The sequence below is a fragment of the Fopius arisanus genome, unplaced genomic scaffold (genome assembly GCF_000806365.1).
Source record: "Fopius arisanus strain USDA-PBARC FA_bdor unplaced genomic scaffold, ASM80636v1 scaffold00056, whole genome shotgun sequence".
Lineage (NCBI taxonomy): Eukaryota > Metazoa > Arthropoda > Insecta > Hymenoptera > Braconidae > Fopius > Fopius arisanus.
Window position 1 is genome coordinate 547,667 of NW_011887795.1, and position 18,464 is coordinate 566,130.

The window sequence follows — 18,464 nt, forward strand, 5'->3', positions numbered from 1 at the left end:
AAGATTGAAGAGGTATTCACTGAAATTTTCAAAATCAAAATTTTCGAAAAAGTATCAGGAGAATAGGAGATCCGAGGAGGTATTCACTGAAATTTGAAAATTCAAAATTTTTGAAAAAGTATCAAGAGAACATGAAAATCAAGGAGGTATTCACTGAAATTTTGGGCACTGCTACTGAGCTGCGCCCCCTGGACCCCGCTCCCCCCTTATAATTAGGATGTGATCCTAAATTGATTCGTAATAGTGCTATTTATTAATAATGAAAATATATTGTCTTGTGTTTATTTGCAATAACAGATTTTTCGTTTTATATCTCGCAAGATTATTCACATCCGGTAGTTAAACAATTCTACTTGAGATATGCGATAGTTTATAAAACAGTACAAAATCCAGGCCTTCGACATTTTGTTTGTGAAAAGTGTCAATACTATTTCGATTTGAAGTTTTCTATTCAAAACATCAATTATTCATTACAACATTATAAAATAAACAAAAATTTATAGATTTAAAATGAATATCTCACTTATGATTGTAAATTTTTCAAGATGTTTCTTGAATTTTTAACTTCATTCTTTTCTCGAAAATGAAAATAAGTTGTAATTTACTTTCCACGAATAAAACGAATGGACCTAGTTCCACTGTTTTAATTAGTTGGATCTTTTTCGATGAATCTATCAAGAATTTTTTCGCTGGGATAGTCGGGTACAGACAACTGACGGAATCCTTCCTCATCGACAAAGCAGATCTCATGGCCATCCTAAGGAAATTACATTAAACATCATTATAATTACGCCTCTAGCATTTTCCCCAATGATCATGTCGTCACTACAAAAACAGTACATCAATTAAAACCGAAATATCTGCGTTATCTAAATTTAAATTTAAATTGATTTCTGACAAAAAGAAACAAAACAAAATTAGAATAAGTGGTAAAATAAATGTCGTATGGCAATCACGATCTAAATAAATAAAACTTAAATAACTAGTCTATTAAATAGGATTATTAACCATTGTATTGTATTATATTGGATTAACAAGAGATAAATTTAGTGTTTTTTACCTATGCACAAAGCTAATGTGACAATTTCAAACTATTCGATGTTAATTCATGTACTGCCTTTGTATTGATGGTTTACTTACCGGATCCGCTAAAATTATCACCCGAACTGATGCCTTTCCAGGTGTTTCCAAAGTTATCAGATCCGTTAGAATTTTATGGCCAGAATCTTTTATTTTTTTCTGGATTTCTGGCTGTTCTGCATGTGGAACTGCAAAGGCTATTCTTCCATAGGCTTTTGCATGATCTACTGAGACCCCTACATTCGGAAAATAATTCATAATAATTTAATTACTAATAAAGAATTGAGGAGTGGAAAAAACAGTCGATGTGTCATGTATGTACTATTTTTTGTGAATCCATATCGCACCTATAAAAAAGTCTTTCGATTTTTTTTTCTTAGAGCCTAACCTATAGATCTATAGATAGCCTATAATCGTCGAGATAATATTAATTAGCGTGCTGTGTTTGCATAAATGTTTTGTGTGTTAATGGTTAATAATCATTTTTGAAGTAATTACCAATATCTTTGAACTCCAGTTTCGCCTGGTCGTCGGCGAATCCCAGAAGGACCGTCTTGTCCTTTTGATCATAAACTTTCAAATTGAGAATATCTCGCCAATAAGAAATACTCTTTTCGAGATTTGAAGTTGATAGTGAGACCTTCTCCACTGGGTCTGAATAAAAAAAAAGGTCAGTTATGAAGTCCATCATGTATAGTTTGATAAATATTTAAGAACCGGTTGGATTATCTGGAAAAGATAATTTACTCCAAAATTGGGGTTCCTAATTACTCTGGCAATTAATCGTTTTTTTCAATAATTGTTAGCTAGCGATCTTGCGGTTGTCAACGACTAGAACGCTAGCTAACAATTATCGGAAAAAACAATTAATTGGCGGAGTAATTAGGAATCCCAATTTTGGAGTAAATTATCTTTCGGAGATACTACATCCGGCCCTTAAAGACTCGAAAAGAGAATTGTCTGAACGTTTCATTTGCGTTCTAAAAGACATTCCTGTTTTTTTGTGATTTTCATTGAAAACAGATTTTCGTTTTTCTATTCAATATATTTTATGGCTGTCCCTTTGAAGACTTTCTGAAAAATAAATCTTTCCCTCAAGAATTTCCAAAGAGAATTTAAGTGGATAGGAACAGGCAGAAATGAGAATCTATCAATTTTTAGTGTCATCTATCGAAAAGAATTACAGGAAAAAAAAAGGTACATTGTACAATACAGAATGTAGCAAAAGAAATGGAAGGTCTAAGAAAAAAAAAGTATTAAACGTCTCGGCAAAATATGAAGATTTTGGATACAATTTTCAATCAATTTCGGAAGAAAATTGTCATTTAGAAAGAAAAATTAAGTGAAGACACTAATGTACCTTTGCCAGCAACTTGGGGCTCATTTATGATGAAGTATTTATACCCTCCAGGTGCCTGAAGCACAGAAATTCCATTCTCCTCACTCATAGGCCAATTATTTTTCCTAGCTCGCTCTATAACATCCTTGGAGCGTATCGTAATTCCTTGAAAATCATTTCCCGTTTCGTAGTTCTTTATGCCATAATTGTACGTCAATTCGATGACGAAATGGGTGTCCTCGGGTCCATATCCTATCATAGTTTTACTCCAACGATTAGCGTATGGTCTAAAATCATAATTAAATGCTGATTAGTAAAAAGTGAATTGTTACATAAATTCGACTCATTTTTACGACTGATTTTTCCATTTACAAAAAAAGGATTAATTGCTAATTACTTTATTTATCTATTTATGTTTGTTTAAACATGGGAAAATGTTTAAAATTAAGAATGCAAAAATTAAGAATAAATTTGTAAGGGTCTACAGTACCTCAACATTTCTTAATCATTTTTTGTTTCATTTTTTATTATTGAGAGATGAATTTTTTGTCGAGTACGTTCGTAAAAATGGATTTTTTGCAAATAAAATAAAAAATACACACCCATTGCAAGCAGCTTCACATCCATCACTGAACTCTTCGTGTCTCAACACCTGTATCAGAATCATACGTCATTATTTACCACAGAATTCTCTCAAATAACCAAAAAATAATTTGAAAAAACTCACTTTCATGCCCAATATTTCTCGATAAAATTTAGCTGTCAGTCGTCGATCTGGAATCTTAAAAACGAAGTGCAAAGCCCTTCCAGTCACCATGATCCCCAACTTTCCCAGAAATTTAATCAAATAAAAGAATGGATCTTCAATCCAGAAACCTGCTGAATATAATCTAATCCACTGAATCCAACACGAAGTAAAAACGTCTAATCACTCTTGAATGTCTTAATCAACGCCAAGATAACAATAATGACAAAAACCTGTATCAAATCGTTTCTTATTGGTTTACAAACCGGTGAACGGATAATTCTAACTTCAAGGCCATCACAACAACATTTCAGATGCCGCTAGTTGTCTCTTTCTTTTTTTTCCTTGATTGTCTGTCAAAAAAAGTCTTGATCACAATTTCCAGAGGTCGGCGTGAGGCACATGGTGGAATCCTAACCTCTGGAGCTCCATATTTTCTCCTTCTAAAAAGGAAAACCCCTTATTGAAAGGTTTAAATTATTGAAATAACGATGAAACTCATTGCGAGTGTTGCGGACCTCCCACTGGGTGAGAAAATCACAAAAAATTATCGCCAGAAAGTTGTTTCGGCTAATGATAAATGGTTGGACCATAATTATGTCTTTTATTACTTTAGGAGCCCTGATTGCATCAGAAGTCGTCAATTCAGCGAAAAAGGGGGAAATTACTGTTGAGTTATCAAAAGAATTGAAATCTCCAATCAGTGCTCAATTGTTGATTGATGGAAAAGTTTTTTGCGAAACTAGCACTGATGTTGGACGCTTTTTAGCCAGAACTGTTGATACCGATCTTTATGGTGAGTTTTAAACTATTTTTTATTTATTTATTCAACATTTTGTCTGGTTGATTCGTTCAATTAATTTTACACATCGTGGGAACAGGCCTCAATTTATTTATAACACGCAACGCGTTGAAAATACACAATTCATGAAGCCGACGTTTTTTCTTATCAATTTTTTCAGATGTTGACATTTTTTGTCATTACTTCGGATCGAACAATCAAATTCCATCAATAAATATCAAATTTTTCATGTGAAAATTAATATTATTTATTACTGTACTAATCAACTGCTAATTTCTTTAAAATTGGATTGTTCTATAATATTAGTGCATTATTCTATAACATCAATTTGATAATCTGATACCTCAAGTGCAAAAAAGGATTTTGATGATTTACATAATTTTTATTCATTGAGAATCTTTTTATCTATTAATAAATCAACAAATTTCTGCAGGTGGTGACAACAACATCGATAGGACCCAAGTAGACAGCTGGATTTCTTTCGCCGTGGGTCCCCTCTCAGTTGTTAAATCCTGGCCTACATCCATTGAGTTCCTGGACAAGGCCCTAGTGACGAAAACCTGGCTGGTCTCGAAACGTCTGACTCTCGCTGATATTTTCGTGTTTTCAACCCTGAGGGGACTATTCTACACTCCTGCACACTTCCAGAATTACTGCAACGTCAACCGGTGGTTCAACGAGATGTCGTCCCTGCCATCAGTCCAGAAATACTCGTCTCTTCTGAAAAAACCCTCCCAAGCCGTATCAGCGTCCTCGAAAATCGCCAAGGCTTCAAAAGAAATCCCTTCACCGGAAGGAAGGAAGCAAGAAGGAAAATTCATCGAACTTCCTGGGGCTGAAGAGGGGAAAGTCGTTGTGCGTTTTCCACCAGAAGCTAGTGGTTTTCTTCACATTGGACACGCTAAAGCAGCTCTTCTGAATGCCTATTATGCAGAAACCTTCAAGGGACAACTGATTATGAGATTCGACGACACAAATCCAGCCAAAGAAACCGTAGAATTCGAACAGGCTATCCTGGAGGACCTGCGACTTCTGGAGGTCAAGGCCGACAGGTTCACCCATTCTTCTGATTACTTTGAGTTGATGTTGACATATTGCGAAAAACTTATTAAGGAGGGAAAGGCTTTTGTTGATGACACCCCAGGGGAAACCATGAAGGAGCTCCGGGAGAAGAGGTTTGTTATCTAATTTGATTTTTTTCCTGACTTCAATCTCAAATGTGTAAATTTAATTCATCAGTTGGTTGTATTGTTGGTTGGTTGTTGGTTGTCTTCCCTCGTCTTCCCCTCAATTAATGACAACTCCTTTTCGATTTTACAGATGATTCCAATATCAATTCTAATCTCCATTATCCTCACAGATTGCCATCAACAAATCGTGACAATCCAGTGGATAAGAACCTGGAGTTGTGGAAAGAGATGCAGAAAGGATCGAAGAGAGGTCAGGAGTGCTGTGTCAGGGCTAAAATAGATTATGAATCTGCCAATGGGTGTATGAGAGACCCCACGATCTATCGATGCAAGCCTGAGCCCCATCCAAGGACTGGAACAAAGTACAAGGTATATCCAACCTACGACTTCGCCTGTCCCATTGTGGATGCAGTGGAGAACGTCACACATACATTGAGGACAACTGAGTACCATGATAGGGATGACCAGTTCTTCTGGTTTATCGAGGCCCTGGGCTTGAGGAAGCCGCACGTTTGGGCATATTCCAGACTGAATATGACGAATACTGTCTTATCCAAGAGGAAATTGACTTGGTTTGTCGACCAGGGGCTTGTCGATGGCTGGGATGACCCCAGATTTCCTACAGTCAGGGGTATCCTCAGGAGGGGAATGACCGTCGAGGGCCTGAAACAGTTCATCATTTCTCAGGGCAGCTCTAGATCCGTTGTTTTCATGGAGTGGGACAAAATCTGGAGTATTAATAAGAAAGTTGTCGATCCTGTTGCCGTCAGGTAGGTTTTTTTCAGGAATTTATTTTACCTAAATTAGTTAGGTTCAAAAAAATGAGTCAGTGTTTTCAATTGAGAATATTTCTAATTGAATAGAATAGTATAATTTTTTGTTATAAAGTTTTTGTGGAGAAAATCAATGTTTTAAACTGGAAAAGGTAATAATTTCATTCATTTTACCCTTTTCTTAGATATACTGCATTAAATGAAGATGAACTCATCCCAGTTCATGTCAGTGGAGCCATTGAAGGGGTATTAACTGTTCAGAATCATCCCAAGGATCCATCACGAGGCACAAAGGAAGTGAAAACTGGTCCATTGGTGCTAATCGAGAGAACTGATGCTGAGACCCTTACAGAAGGGCAAAATGCCACCTTCATCAATTGGGGAAATCTCATGATTGAGGCCATCAAGAAGGAGAATGGAGTCATAACGGCAGTCAATGCTAAACTGAATATTGATAATAAAGATTATAAGAATACAGTGAAACTCACGTGGTTGGCTGCCAAGAGTCCAGCTAAAGAAGTCTCCGCTGAAGAGTTGCTCAATTGTTATGCTGTCTACTTTGATCATATCATCAGTAAACCTGTTCTGGGAAAAGATGATGATTTTAAGGATTTCGTGGCTAAAGATACGAGGGTGAGTACTATTTTATTACTGGGAAAGGAGCATGTTGAGTGTTAAAATGTGATTTTAATTTTCCATTTATCTTTAATTCTTTTATATTTCCAAAGCAAACGATTAGCAAACGAATATTAATATACCATTTTGGATAGCATTTTTTGTTCTGTCGCATTTTGTTCTTGTCGCAAAATATCGATTTATTGTTAATTATCGTAGCTATTGGCGTAATATATGCGGATATATTGCGGAAAATTTTAAAGGTCTCAACGACTTCCTCATAATGCTTTTTGAATTTTTCAATTCCATCCATTTGATCGAGAGTTATCGATGATAATGTGTGAAATTTCACGTGTCATATTTTGGAAAATAGTAATTCTGTGTTTAAATAAAATCCATAACAATCCGTGTTATCCCTGTTATTTATGTACAAACTCATCAACTATTTGATCCAAAATATTGAATTCTCTTAATCAACATTAAACTGATTTAATAATTAGATTTAATTACATACAAAAAAAATCATAACTCTGTCAAAAAGAATTTTTCAAGGCCAGAAGTTTAACTGGAGCTTTATCATACGATGAAAGACTTCGGAAAAAATAATTGATAAAATCGAATCACTGATTCGACGTGGGATTGACTCTATGTAGAATTTGATATTTATTTTTCTAGAAAGAAGTAAAACTTCTTGGAGAATTCGAGTTGAAACGTGTGAAAAAGGGTGAGATAATTCAGCTCCAACGAAAGGGCTTTTTCCGTTGTGACGTTCCTTATAAGTCAGCAACAAGTTTCTCCTGTCGTGAGCAGCCCCTGATTCTTTTTCACATTCCTGATGGACACGTCGCCTCAACCGCTTCATCAGCAGCTCCTCCAGCAGTGAAAAAAAATGCTGCCGTTGGCGGTTCAAGCAAAAAGGTATTTTTTATGTTTTCCTCGAGTTACATCATCTCATATCTTGAATCAACTTCCTTTCCTCGTTGTAACTGACTCCTTTCGTGTGTCCCCACCTCTTAAACCCGACGGAGTCGAGGGTGGGAGTAAAATACTTTCTCTGTAGTCAGTGGTGACTGCTGTGTCAGTTGTCGATTCACTCGCCACGTTGAACTTTTAACTGTTTTATTGCTCCATATGTGTCAACACTCACTAAAATATCGTCGATATATCATTTTTCACGTCGATTTTTCCGGTTGTTTCACAGGGCCTTGGAGAGATAATAAAGAGTATTGAACTCCAAGGGAATAAAATTCGTGATTTGAAATCAGCTAAATCAGACAAAAGTGTAATTGATCCTGAAGTTCAGAAACTACTGGCCTTGAAAGCTGAATATAAACAAATTGCTGGGAGTGATTGGAAGCCTGGAGTAACAGCTCCAGCATCATCATCTGCTCCAGCTTCTTCCAAAGACTTGGGGGAGATAATAAAGGGCATTGAAGTCCAGGGGAATAAAATTCGTGATTTGAAATCAGCTAAATCAGACAAAAGTGTAATTGATCCTGAAGTTCAGAAACTACTGGCTCTGAAAGCTGAATATAAACAAATAGCTGGGAGTGATTGGAAGCCTGGAGTAACAGCTCCAGTGTCATCATCTGCTCCAGCTTCTTCCAAAGACCTGGGGGAGATAATAAAGAGTATTGAACTCCAGGGGAATAAAATTCGTGACTTGAAATCAGCTAAATCAGACAAAAGTGTAATTGATCCTGAAGTTCAGAAACTACTGGCTTTGAAAGCTGAATATAAACAAATTGCTGGGAGTGATTGGAAGCCTGGAGTAACAGCTCCAGCATCATCATCTGCACCAGCTTCTTCCAAAGACCTGGGGGAGATAATAAAGAGCATTGAACTCCAGGGGAATAAAATTCGTGACTTGAAATCAGCTAAATCAGACAAAAGTGTAATTGATCCTGAAGTTCAGAAACTACTGGCTTTGAAAGCTGAATATAAACAAATAGCTGGGAGTGATTGGAAGCCTGGGGTAAAAGCCCCAGTATCATCATCCGCCTCAAAGGATCTCGTGACTTCCCACAAGAAAGGAACAGACCAAGGTGACACGGTGCCGGCCCTGAAAACCGCAAAACCTGACGGGGACATAGTGGAAGAAAATCTCAAGCACCTCATAGCAATGAAGGAGAACTACAAAGAGGCTTCAAGAAAGGAAAAGAAGCCCAACCAGGCCCCACAATCCACTGCTTCATCATCCTCAAATAATCCTGACGATCTTTCTCGAAAGATCAAAGAACAAGCCGATCAAATCGAGGAGCAAATCAAATTGCTCTCCTCTCTGAAGTCCCAGTTCAAATCAGCAACTGGTAAAGAATGGTCTCCAACGGCTCCATCGGCCGAGCCATCATCAAATAAAGCTGACGAATTATCCCGACAAATTGCTGAGCAAGGAGATAAAATCCGTCAACTGAAATCGAAAAAAGCAGAGAAAGGCGTCATCGACGACGAAGTGAAAACTCTACTCAAGCTGAAGAATGAATATAAGACAGCAACTGGAGAGGATTGGAAACCACCAGCAGACACCAGTAAGAAGACCTCGAAACCATCGGAGAAGCCCAAGAAAGATAAACCTAAGGTCGACAAAAAGCAAGAGAAGAAAGAGCCCTCGAAGACAGGAACTCGTCTAGGACTCGAGGCTAAGAAAAATGAGAATCTTCCAGACTGGTTCTCCCAGGTCATCACCAAAGGCGAAATGATCGAATACTCCGATATCTCCGGGTGCTACATCCTCCGACCCTGGAGTTTCTCCGTGTGGGAGGCGATCAGAGACTTTTTCGATGGAGAAATTAAGAAATTAGGAGTGGAAAACAGCGCTTTTCCCATGTTCGTTTCAAAAGCTGCTCTGGAACGTGAGAAGGATCACATCGCTGACTTTGCCCCTGAAGTGGCGTGGGTGACAAAAAGTGGAGATTCCGATTTAGCCGAGCCAATCGCCATCAGACCAACATCTGAGACTGTGATGTACCCATTCTATGCCAAATGGCTCAAGTCTCACAGAGATCTTCCTTTAAAATTAAATCAATGGAACAGCGTCGTGAGGTGGGAGTTCAAGCATCCCCAGCCCTTCCTCAGGACCAGGGAGTTCCTCTGGCAGGAAGGACATTCAGCTTTTCTGACAAAACCTGAGGCCGATGAAGAGGTGCTCGTCATTCTGGATCTTTATGCCCAGATTTATGAGGATTTACTTGCTATTCCTGTGGTCAGGGGAAGGAAGAGTGACAAGGAGAAGTTTGCAGGTGGAGATTATACCACTACAGTTGAGGCTTACATATCGGCCAGTGGAAGGGCTATCCAGGGAGGCACTAGTCACCACCTGGGGCAGAACTTCTCCAAGATGTTTGAGATATTGGTGGAGGGAGCAGAGGAGGGAAGTGAAAAGACATATGTTTATCAAAACTCTTGGGGCATCACTACGAGGACCATTGGGGTGATGGTTATGGTCCATGGAGATGACAAGGGGCTGGTTCTGCCTCCCAGGGTGGCGAAGGTTCAGGCAATTATTGTGCCCTGTGGTATCACTGCCGCCACTAGTGCTGAGGACAGGGAGAGGCTCATGGTGGAGTGCAAGAAGCTGGAGGCAGAGCTGGTGGAAGGCGGGGAAGTGAAGGTCAGAGGTGACTATAGGGATAATTATAGTCCAGGGTGGAAGTTCAATCATTGGGAGTTGAAGGGAGTTCCTGTCAGGATTGAGGTGGGATTCAAGGATCTGGAGAAGGGAGAGGTGACACTCGTCAGGAGGGATACTTCCGCCAAGACGACGGCTAAGAGGACCCAGGCCAAGAACGAGATCAAACAGTTGCTGGAGGAGATTCATAACAATATGTTTGCCACGTAAGTTTTCAAGGAAATCAATCTTCTTGCGATAAATTATTTCAGGAGCAATAATATTTTTTACAGATCATTTTCAATCATTTTTTATAAACATCCCCAGTTTACTCAACTAGAATATTTTTATTCGCTAAACATTTTCCTCAAGAACGTTTTTTCAACGAGTGTAATTATAAAAAAACTTATAATTGAGTCATTGGAGGAAGAAATTTTCCTCCGGGAAATATCCATTGATATGTTCACTAGGAATTCATAATTACCGAGACTTCATGAGATATTAATCCTTCTAAAATGATTTTGTTATGGAAAAACGCATTGTTTGTTAAATATTCTCCAAATTTGATGATTGAATGATTTATATTATGTCTCAGGGCAAAGTCTGAGCTTCAAAGTCACGTGAAGCAGACGAATGATTGGAACGAATTCTGCAAACTGTTGGATCAGAAGAACCTGTTGCTCTCGCCATTCTGTGGAGGTATAAGTTGTGAGGAGCAGATTAAAGCTGACAGCACAAGGTAATTTGTTTGGAAAAGTTTTTAAGTCTTTATAATTCTTTATAATTCTTTATAATTCTTTATAATCCTTTATAATTATAAAAATATTGTGTATAATAATATATTCCTTTCCTGAGTTGATGTAATTTTCGTGTTTTCAAGGAGTGACGATGAAGAGCCTGGGGCACCGTCAATGGGAGCCAAGAGTCTCTGCATTCCATTCGATCAACCCAAAGTGTCTCTGGAGTCACTAAAATGCATTCACCCCAAATGTTCAGAGAGACCGAAATTCTTCACTCTGTTTGGAAGGAGTTATTGAAATAGAGAGAACAAAAAAGACAACTTTTTCAAATGGAAAATATAAATAACATTAATTACTAGTTTCAGTGGAATTTATATCAATAAATTTGTATATATTCCATTTTTTTGTTCTGTTGATTTCTCATTATAAAATATCCCTGGAATAACTGGTAATTTCACTTTTAGTGTGAGAGTGAGTGAATAATTTTCGTGTGAATGATTTCAAAGTACAAAATTATAACAATGAATTCGATATTATTTCATCGTTTATTTCTCGATAAATAAATTTTTGGCCTGTCTACTATTCCGCAGTAATTCCTCAATTTGTATTTGTTTAGTTGATCGACAAACAATTAACTGAAAATCGGGAATTTTCATATTTTGTATGATTTTTTGTTAAAAAAGTTGAATTATTCCATTGATACAATTCATAAAAAGAAAAATAATAACAAAAAATAATATAAAAATGAAGGAATTGAGTTGGAGTCTAATTAATCATTGACGAAAAAATCTAGTTGAGAATAGCAGAATGAAACATAAAATATAATCCCAATTAACGACCGATCAGTTATTAAAAATAATTTTTGAAAATTATGAACGAATAAATTAATGAAGTAATCGAAAAATTAACGTTATCAAATCGTAATTGATATCAACAATTGTGAAGAGGAATATGAGTGAAACAGGGATTACTACCGATCGGTGGAATGAAATATTAAGGAGATTTTCAAGACAATTTCTAGTTGGAAGTCCAGGTCAGTTTTCTCAACCTTGGGTTGCCCCCACCATTGGTTCCCATTATATTAGGACGAATTCCAGAGTGGAGGGTGGTCAGTTACATCCCCCATCTGCTGCAGATGTGATTCATCGTGGGGCTACAGTAAAATTCGTGTTCTTGTGACCAGCAGTGCATTGCAGAGTGCCCCGAGTCTTTCCTGAAGACTCGGGGACGCTTCTAGAACCTGCAACATCAAAGTTTTTTATAAGTATTTATGAAAAGCATTTAACATATGCACCTATAACTCATGTGCATTAGTATTTTCATATTGGACGGAAAATCTCCGGTAATTTGGAATTATTTGAAATCAACCGATTTTTGGAAAATTGATGCATGGCGGAAACACCTCGTGCAGACACTTGCAGAAACATCCGGAGCGACGCGTTTTCAAAATCAAAATGGAGCACTGGTAAATTAATTTTTAATTATTCAACGTATTGTCTATATTTTTTGGGAGTTATACGGAAAATTGGTAAGATCAGAATTGGATGAGAATCGATTTTGATTTGATGAATCGATTTAACGGTAAATTAAATATTTTCTGGGGAGGCATCAATATTACCGGACATTTTCTCGTCATTCCTTTCTCAAAACTGTGACACATTTAATCACATGTATAGAGAGGAATTGTCTAGAAAAATTCTACTGCCGATAAGATAAAATATATCGAGAGTTCTTCGCAATTTTCACGGAAATCGAAGGAATAACGCGCGTTTTCTGTAATTGAATTTCTATTTAATTTATCCAAATGATGAAGAATTTCATTCAAAATACTTTCTCGTATTTTAATCTGGGGGATTACAGACTATAATTAAAGGAAAACCCATGAAAAATTTAATCAGAAAAAGATAATTGCATGCATGCTATAAACGGAAGTAATTAGTTTCTTAAATTTTCATTATTCAATGATTTATTTAGATTGATAATTGATAGTATGAATATTAGTTTGATAACTATTTGGAATTTTTAAGGATGCGAGAATTCCTCTGGGCAAATGTGGAATTCCGAATTTTGTGAGAGTAATTGAAACCGAGGAACTGAGGATGATCACCCATTTTCCCGAAAACTATAGACATTTTTCCTGCAATTACCGATCTAATACGCCAAGTGATGGTATTGGTTACCCGTTATAAAACGTAAGTTAATGATTTATTTTCATAGAATAAAAGATTCTCCTCAGACAAAAAAAAATTAACAGAAAAACGGAATGAATTCGATAAACAATTTTCTTGGATTTCTATTAAATTTTCTATTAACCTTTCCCGATTCTTCTTATATTTTCAATATAAAATATTCTAGAGAAAAAATGAATCGAATTTCGATTCGTCAATATAATTTATTTCATTAACATTTATCTCGTGCAGAAAGTTGAAAGAGTACTTAAAATTTTTGAAGGATAAATAAAATAAAAGAATCTATTACGAATCCTATTTTTTCAACTAAACTCAAAACTCAGGAAAAATTAATTTAAAATCTTCAATAAACAATTCAGGTCAAAGAAATTCTAGAGAAAATATTTCAATAGAATAATTTCTATTAAAAATTGAATGTCATTCACTTTTTCTTTAAAATCTGTTCTATTAATTTCCTATCCATTTTATTCTCTCTTATTAAAATTAGATATAATTTTTTTTTATTATTACAGGACTTTTCAACTACAAATTCATAAAGAACCAATGGATGACTGGGAATTCTACAATAGACTCCACTAGATTCACTGAAAACTTTCTACGAGAATAAATCCAGGTCTAATAACAATGCAAGGTAAAACAACAACAAAAAAATCTTTCTTGTTTTTTTCCAAACAAATGCCGATGGAAATGTTCTGAATGAATTCTACCCAAGGATTCCTCCAGGAATAGTCCACCTCTCTATCAGTTTCAATTACATCTTACGATTTCACCAGATTGTGTTCATCTAGAATAGTCGATAGATTATTTTTCTAATGTATAAAATAAGTAGGAGCCAATCCCAAATATTTCATGTTTTTTCATTACTCGCGGCTTTTCCATTAGACAATTCCCTAGGAAAATTGTTACAGCCAAATCTAGAAGAGAATTATAGTTTTAAGTAGTTTTAGATTCCGTGCTGATAATTACTGAGATAAACTCTCAGCAATTAATTACAGTACGTTGGAAAATCACATAAATTGGACTGCAGTAATAATTCATCATTCTGATATTGCCTCGCGCTGTCGTTTGATGCCCATTTCACACTTAGCTATAAATAATAATTAATAAATAATTAATAATTTAAATAGTTGTACGGTAGATTATATAAATACCTACTAGACTAGGTATTGCGATAAAAAATATAGTTTAGATGCTGCGCATTCAAAAATTTAATAGAAAATCTAGTGAATTCATTATAAAAAAGTATTAAACAATTCTGTTCGTATTTTGCACTCAATCTATGCCATATCTATTTATTTGGGGAGATTTTAACTTTTTAAATGCTTCACCATTAATTTTTCGTAAGCTTCTATTTTATTTTTCCCAAATTAAATTTAATAATAATAAACATAATTAATAATTTTTCAAGTTTTCCGATAGAATTCGTATTGAATTCTAATAATTGTTTAATGAATTTTCTGGAGTTTTTATTGAATTTGTTCATGTGTGGAATCTTGGAGGAAGAATTTTAATGAATTTAGATTTTCGTTTAATTATAATTTGTTTATGCACTTTATCAACTACATATCAACTTTCACATCACCTGCGATGAGTAATTAAATCAAGCAGAGTTAGGGTAAAGGTCGTACGAGGTATGAGATTATTGAAGAAAGAATTTTCCGAATTTCAAATTTCATATCTTTGCTGAAACTATAAGACTGGTAGTTATTAATATTGATTCTCGCTTTAATTCCTAAATTTAAACAAAGAAAAAACATTTCAACAATTTTATCAATCGAGCAAATGAATTTTAACAAACATTCAGAATTTTCATTGCACAAATCTTAATAGATTAATTCATTAATGATTCAGAAATTGATAATAATATTTGCTATTAATACTTAATTAACTAATTAATAAGTATTAATTATAGAATCAGTATTGAATACTCAATAATATATATCTCAAATTAGCATTTAACCAATTATTAATTAAATTCATAATTTCCTTCTGAAACTTCTGATGAATAATTGCCAACGATTTAGTTATAGTGAAAAATAGTTTATAAACATACAAGTTTCTGATAATTATTATGAGACTATTGGATGACATAAACCGGACATTTATCGTAATTCTTTTATACTTCACTATTTACTACCACCCCTATTATATGAATTAATTATAAAAAATCAGTAGATTTAATTAAATTAGGTTAAGAAAATTTTTTTCTCAGGAATTTTATCTCACAGTAATCTGGGGAATTGCAAATTAACAAAATATTAATGGCCATTATTTTTTAAAATAGATTTATGCATAGAACGGATGAGATTCACTCCGGTGATCGTTTTTAGTGGAATTATCAATTAAATACCGCACATTGCATTAATTAGTTAATTTTCTTAGCACATGTTGCCGACAATTGTCTTGACAGAAAAAGAAAGATAAATTACGCGTTTGAAATTATGATTTTAAGGCCCGGATGGACTGTCTGGGAAAGATAATTTACTCCAAAATTGGGACTTCTAATTAATCCGTCAATTAATCGTTTTTTTCCGATAATTGTTAGCTAGCGGCCTAGTTGTTGACAACCGCTAGAACGCTAGCTAACAATTATTTAAAAAAACGATTAATTGACGGAGTAATTAGAAGTCCCAATTTTGGAGTAAATTATCTTTTCCAGACAGTCCACCCGGGCCTTAAATCCAGTACGAATAACGTCATCATTTTATTTTCTTTGTCATAATTATTGATCTTCAACAAATTTAATTTAGTTTTTATAAATATTTAAAGTCTGTTGAGCAACTGTTGAGATTTTTTCCATTACTTCCGGCGAGAATTCAATTATTAACTTTCCACCGCAATAGCCTTTTAAGATCTTTATAATCGAATTAATACTTAATGATAGGTATTTCTTAATTAATTCATTAGTTTGTAATAGTATAGAGTAATGACATGGGTTTTTTTACGGAAAACCTCGTGGAACTGACGAGGAAGTCTTGACTGAACGTATAATGTTATAGAAAGTGCTAATTATTTTAAAGTCAAATTCTTTCACACATAACAATAATAATAATAATAATAATAATAATAATAATACTGGTCTATAATTTCACATTTATATTAATAAGTTATAAAATACAAAACTTTTCTCAAAAATATTTTTTACAAATGCCTACGATAATTTGAAATGAGAGTAGACGATCTTAATTAATCAAGTAATTATATTCAATAATAATGATCTCCAAACGTCTTATTAATTAACAATCGTTCATCCCGGTAAGAAAAAACATGAAATATTAAGTTTCGACGTTGTTTTCAAATTAATTCAAATATTCATAGTTCATTATTTCCGAAAAACAATAAATTGCACATTGTTAATTGTATTTTTAATTTAAATTATGTATTCACAAAATATACACTACATCAGAGAATAAAAATTGATTTATATTGATTTATTGTTATTCCTCACGAATTAATTCTCATCTGAATCATTAATTTTGTAATGAAATTATAAATGCTTAAAAAATAAATTTTTTCGATATCTCGGAATCGAAGACAGACAGAGGGGCCTGAAATATGCTCTTTTATGTTTTCTAGCACTTCAAACAGAAAAATGGAAATATAAATATACAATTTACCTAAAAATTCATTTACTGAACTAAAATTTTGCTTTTTCTTCTTTCATCGCCATCGATTTTGATGTTGATATATCAGAAACGGTATCGTGTAAACAAGGAAGGCTGAGGCTTTCAAAGCTACCCCTGAGTCTTCTTGTTTACACAACACAATTCCATTTAATTTTTCGGTATTAACGATGAATATCTGGAATCCACACGTAAGACCATTCCATATAAATTTTCTCTTTCCAATTTCTCTTTCAAAATTCCAATCGATTGTAAACATTCGAATAATAAAGCCCCGACTTTATTATCCGTTGCTTTCAATCAATTTATTCCAGTACTTTAATAAGATAATCCGATGGTCATGCGAAGGTATAGAGCCAGTCTTCGATGATCTCATGAAAAGTAAAAACAATATCAATAATATTATTCGAATTTTCAACGAACGAGTTTCTTCTTCTTGCGGATAATTCGATTTTTAGAATTCCTGAAGACGGAGTCAACGAAAAAAAATTCTTTTGATGAGAATTATTGGGAATAATTTCGTAGTGACCCAATATAAATTCAAATCCTATCAGTTCAACATTAAATTCAAGAAATTTCTTCAATATAATGCAGAATTGAAGAGATTAGAATTTTTGGATTTAAATATTAACATTCGAGAAAATTTCGTCAATCAGTTGAACGTGTTTTAATATTTAATTCATTATCAAAATATAAATATTGTCTAAATTTCTAGAAATGTTGATTAATTTTTATAGAATTCCCATGATGATTTGGATAATTTAATTTCTACCTTCAAAAATCGATAGTTCATCGATTCCTTCAAGAATTACCGTAATAATGCCCCAAAAAAAGAAATTAAAACCGTAAAAAAAATCCGTATTGTCTTCAAACGAAAGATTCATGTAGAATTTCAATTTAACTCAATTATATTATTCCACCGTTCTAGAACGTTAATTAAACTATTTTCCGCGACTTGTTGTTGAGAAGAATCAGAGAAATAAAATCACAGGAATACAAAGACTTAGATTTTGAAAACTCTCGAGTCTTCATAATCATGTAATACTTTAGCTCTTGTGTAAACAACAATTTCCGATTAATGACGACCGTTCCCCCTCCCTTCCATGCTTTCTCTCCGAGATTAATTAATAACAAGAATTACATGACATGAACAATGCGACTGAGACATCAAATTCATTCTCAAAGTCTTTTTGTTGATGTGATGTGATTTCACTAGTTGAAAACAGCAACAAAATTTAAACAATATTTCATAATATTCTGTAGATATAGTTTATCCCTTTTGTAATGTTTAAATAATGTTTAATTTAATTCAAGTTTAGTTTAATTTAATGTTTTAATTATAAATCGATTTACTGAGACATTTTTGTTAGCAGAGGAATAAGAGCAACGACATGACATGAATACTAAGAGTGAGATATTAGAAGCTGTCTCAAGGCCTGGGTATTCATGTGCAGTAATTACTCCTCAAGAATTCTAAATCAATATTAGATTAGACAATAATAATTTCATTAATGTATTGTGATTATATTCCATTCAAATTGATGGACAGGAACAGCAGCACGGCCTAAACAGAAAGACTGAGATATTAAACTCCTCTCCAAGTCTTCGTGTTCAGGTGATGCTATTGTCCATCGTAGAATTTTATTCTTTTATATAGAAAATAAACGTAAAAAACTCAGTTAATACTTTAAACAATTGGAAATAGATTTTATTCTAGTGGATAAACTAGGGAAAATTAACGATTTCGAACTGCTCGAGCTT

General features: G+C 34.3%; 2 protein-coding genes across 2 annotated transcripts in view; one reads left to right on the plus strand and one right to left on the minus strand.

Annotated features, from left to right (window-relative positions):
- The window catches only part of GluProRS (Glutamyl-prolyl-tRNA synthetase), an 11,941-nt gene extending 717 nt beyond the window's left edge, over positions 1-11,224 (plus strand). The window contains exons 2-10 of the mRNA XM_011307898.1: positions 3,550-3,692; positions 3,781-3,960; positions 4,400-5,141; positions 5,327-5,926; positions 6,115-6,562; positions 7,220-7,462; positions 7,746-10,378; positions 10,747-10,890; positions 11,032-11,224. Coding sequence (XP_011306200.1) covers positions 3,656-3,692; positions 3,781-3,960; positions 4,400-5,141; positions 5,327-5,926; positions 6,115-6,562; positions 7,220-7,462; positions 7,746-10,378; positions 10,747-10,890; positions 11,032-11,188 — 5,184 coding nt within the window. The 5' untranslated portion in view covers positions 3,550-3,655 and the 3' untranslated portion in view covers positions 11,189-11,224. The remainder of the gene's footprint in view (positions 1-3,549; positions 3,693-3,780; positions 3,961-4,399; positions 5,142-5,326; positions 5,927-6,114; positions 6,563-7,219; positions 7,463-7,745; positions 10,379-10,746; positions 10,891-11,031) is intronic.
- On the minus strand, positions 250-3,469 carry LOC105268371 (glyoxalase domain-containing protein 4). The gene is made up of 6 exons (XM_011307897.1): positions 3,147-3,469; positions 3,022-3,071; positions 2,441-2,706; positions 1,579-1,734; positions 1,141-1,316; positions 250-757 (listed from the first exon to the last, which is right to left on the minus strand). Exons 1-6 carry the CDS (start codon positions 3,234-3,236, stop codon positions 644-646), a joined length of 852 nt encoding a protein of 283 aa, XP_011306199.1. The 5' UTR covers positions 3,237-3,469; the 3' UTR covers positions 250-643.
- Positions 11,225-18,464: the final 7,240 nt, after the last annotated feature.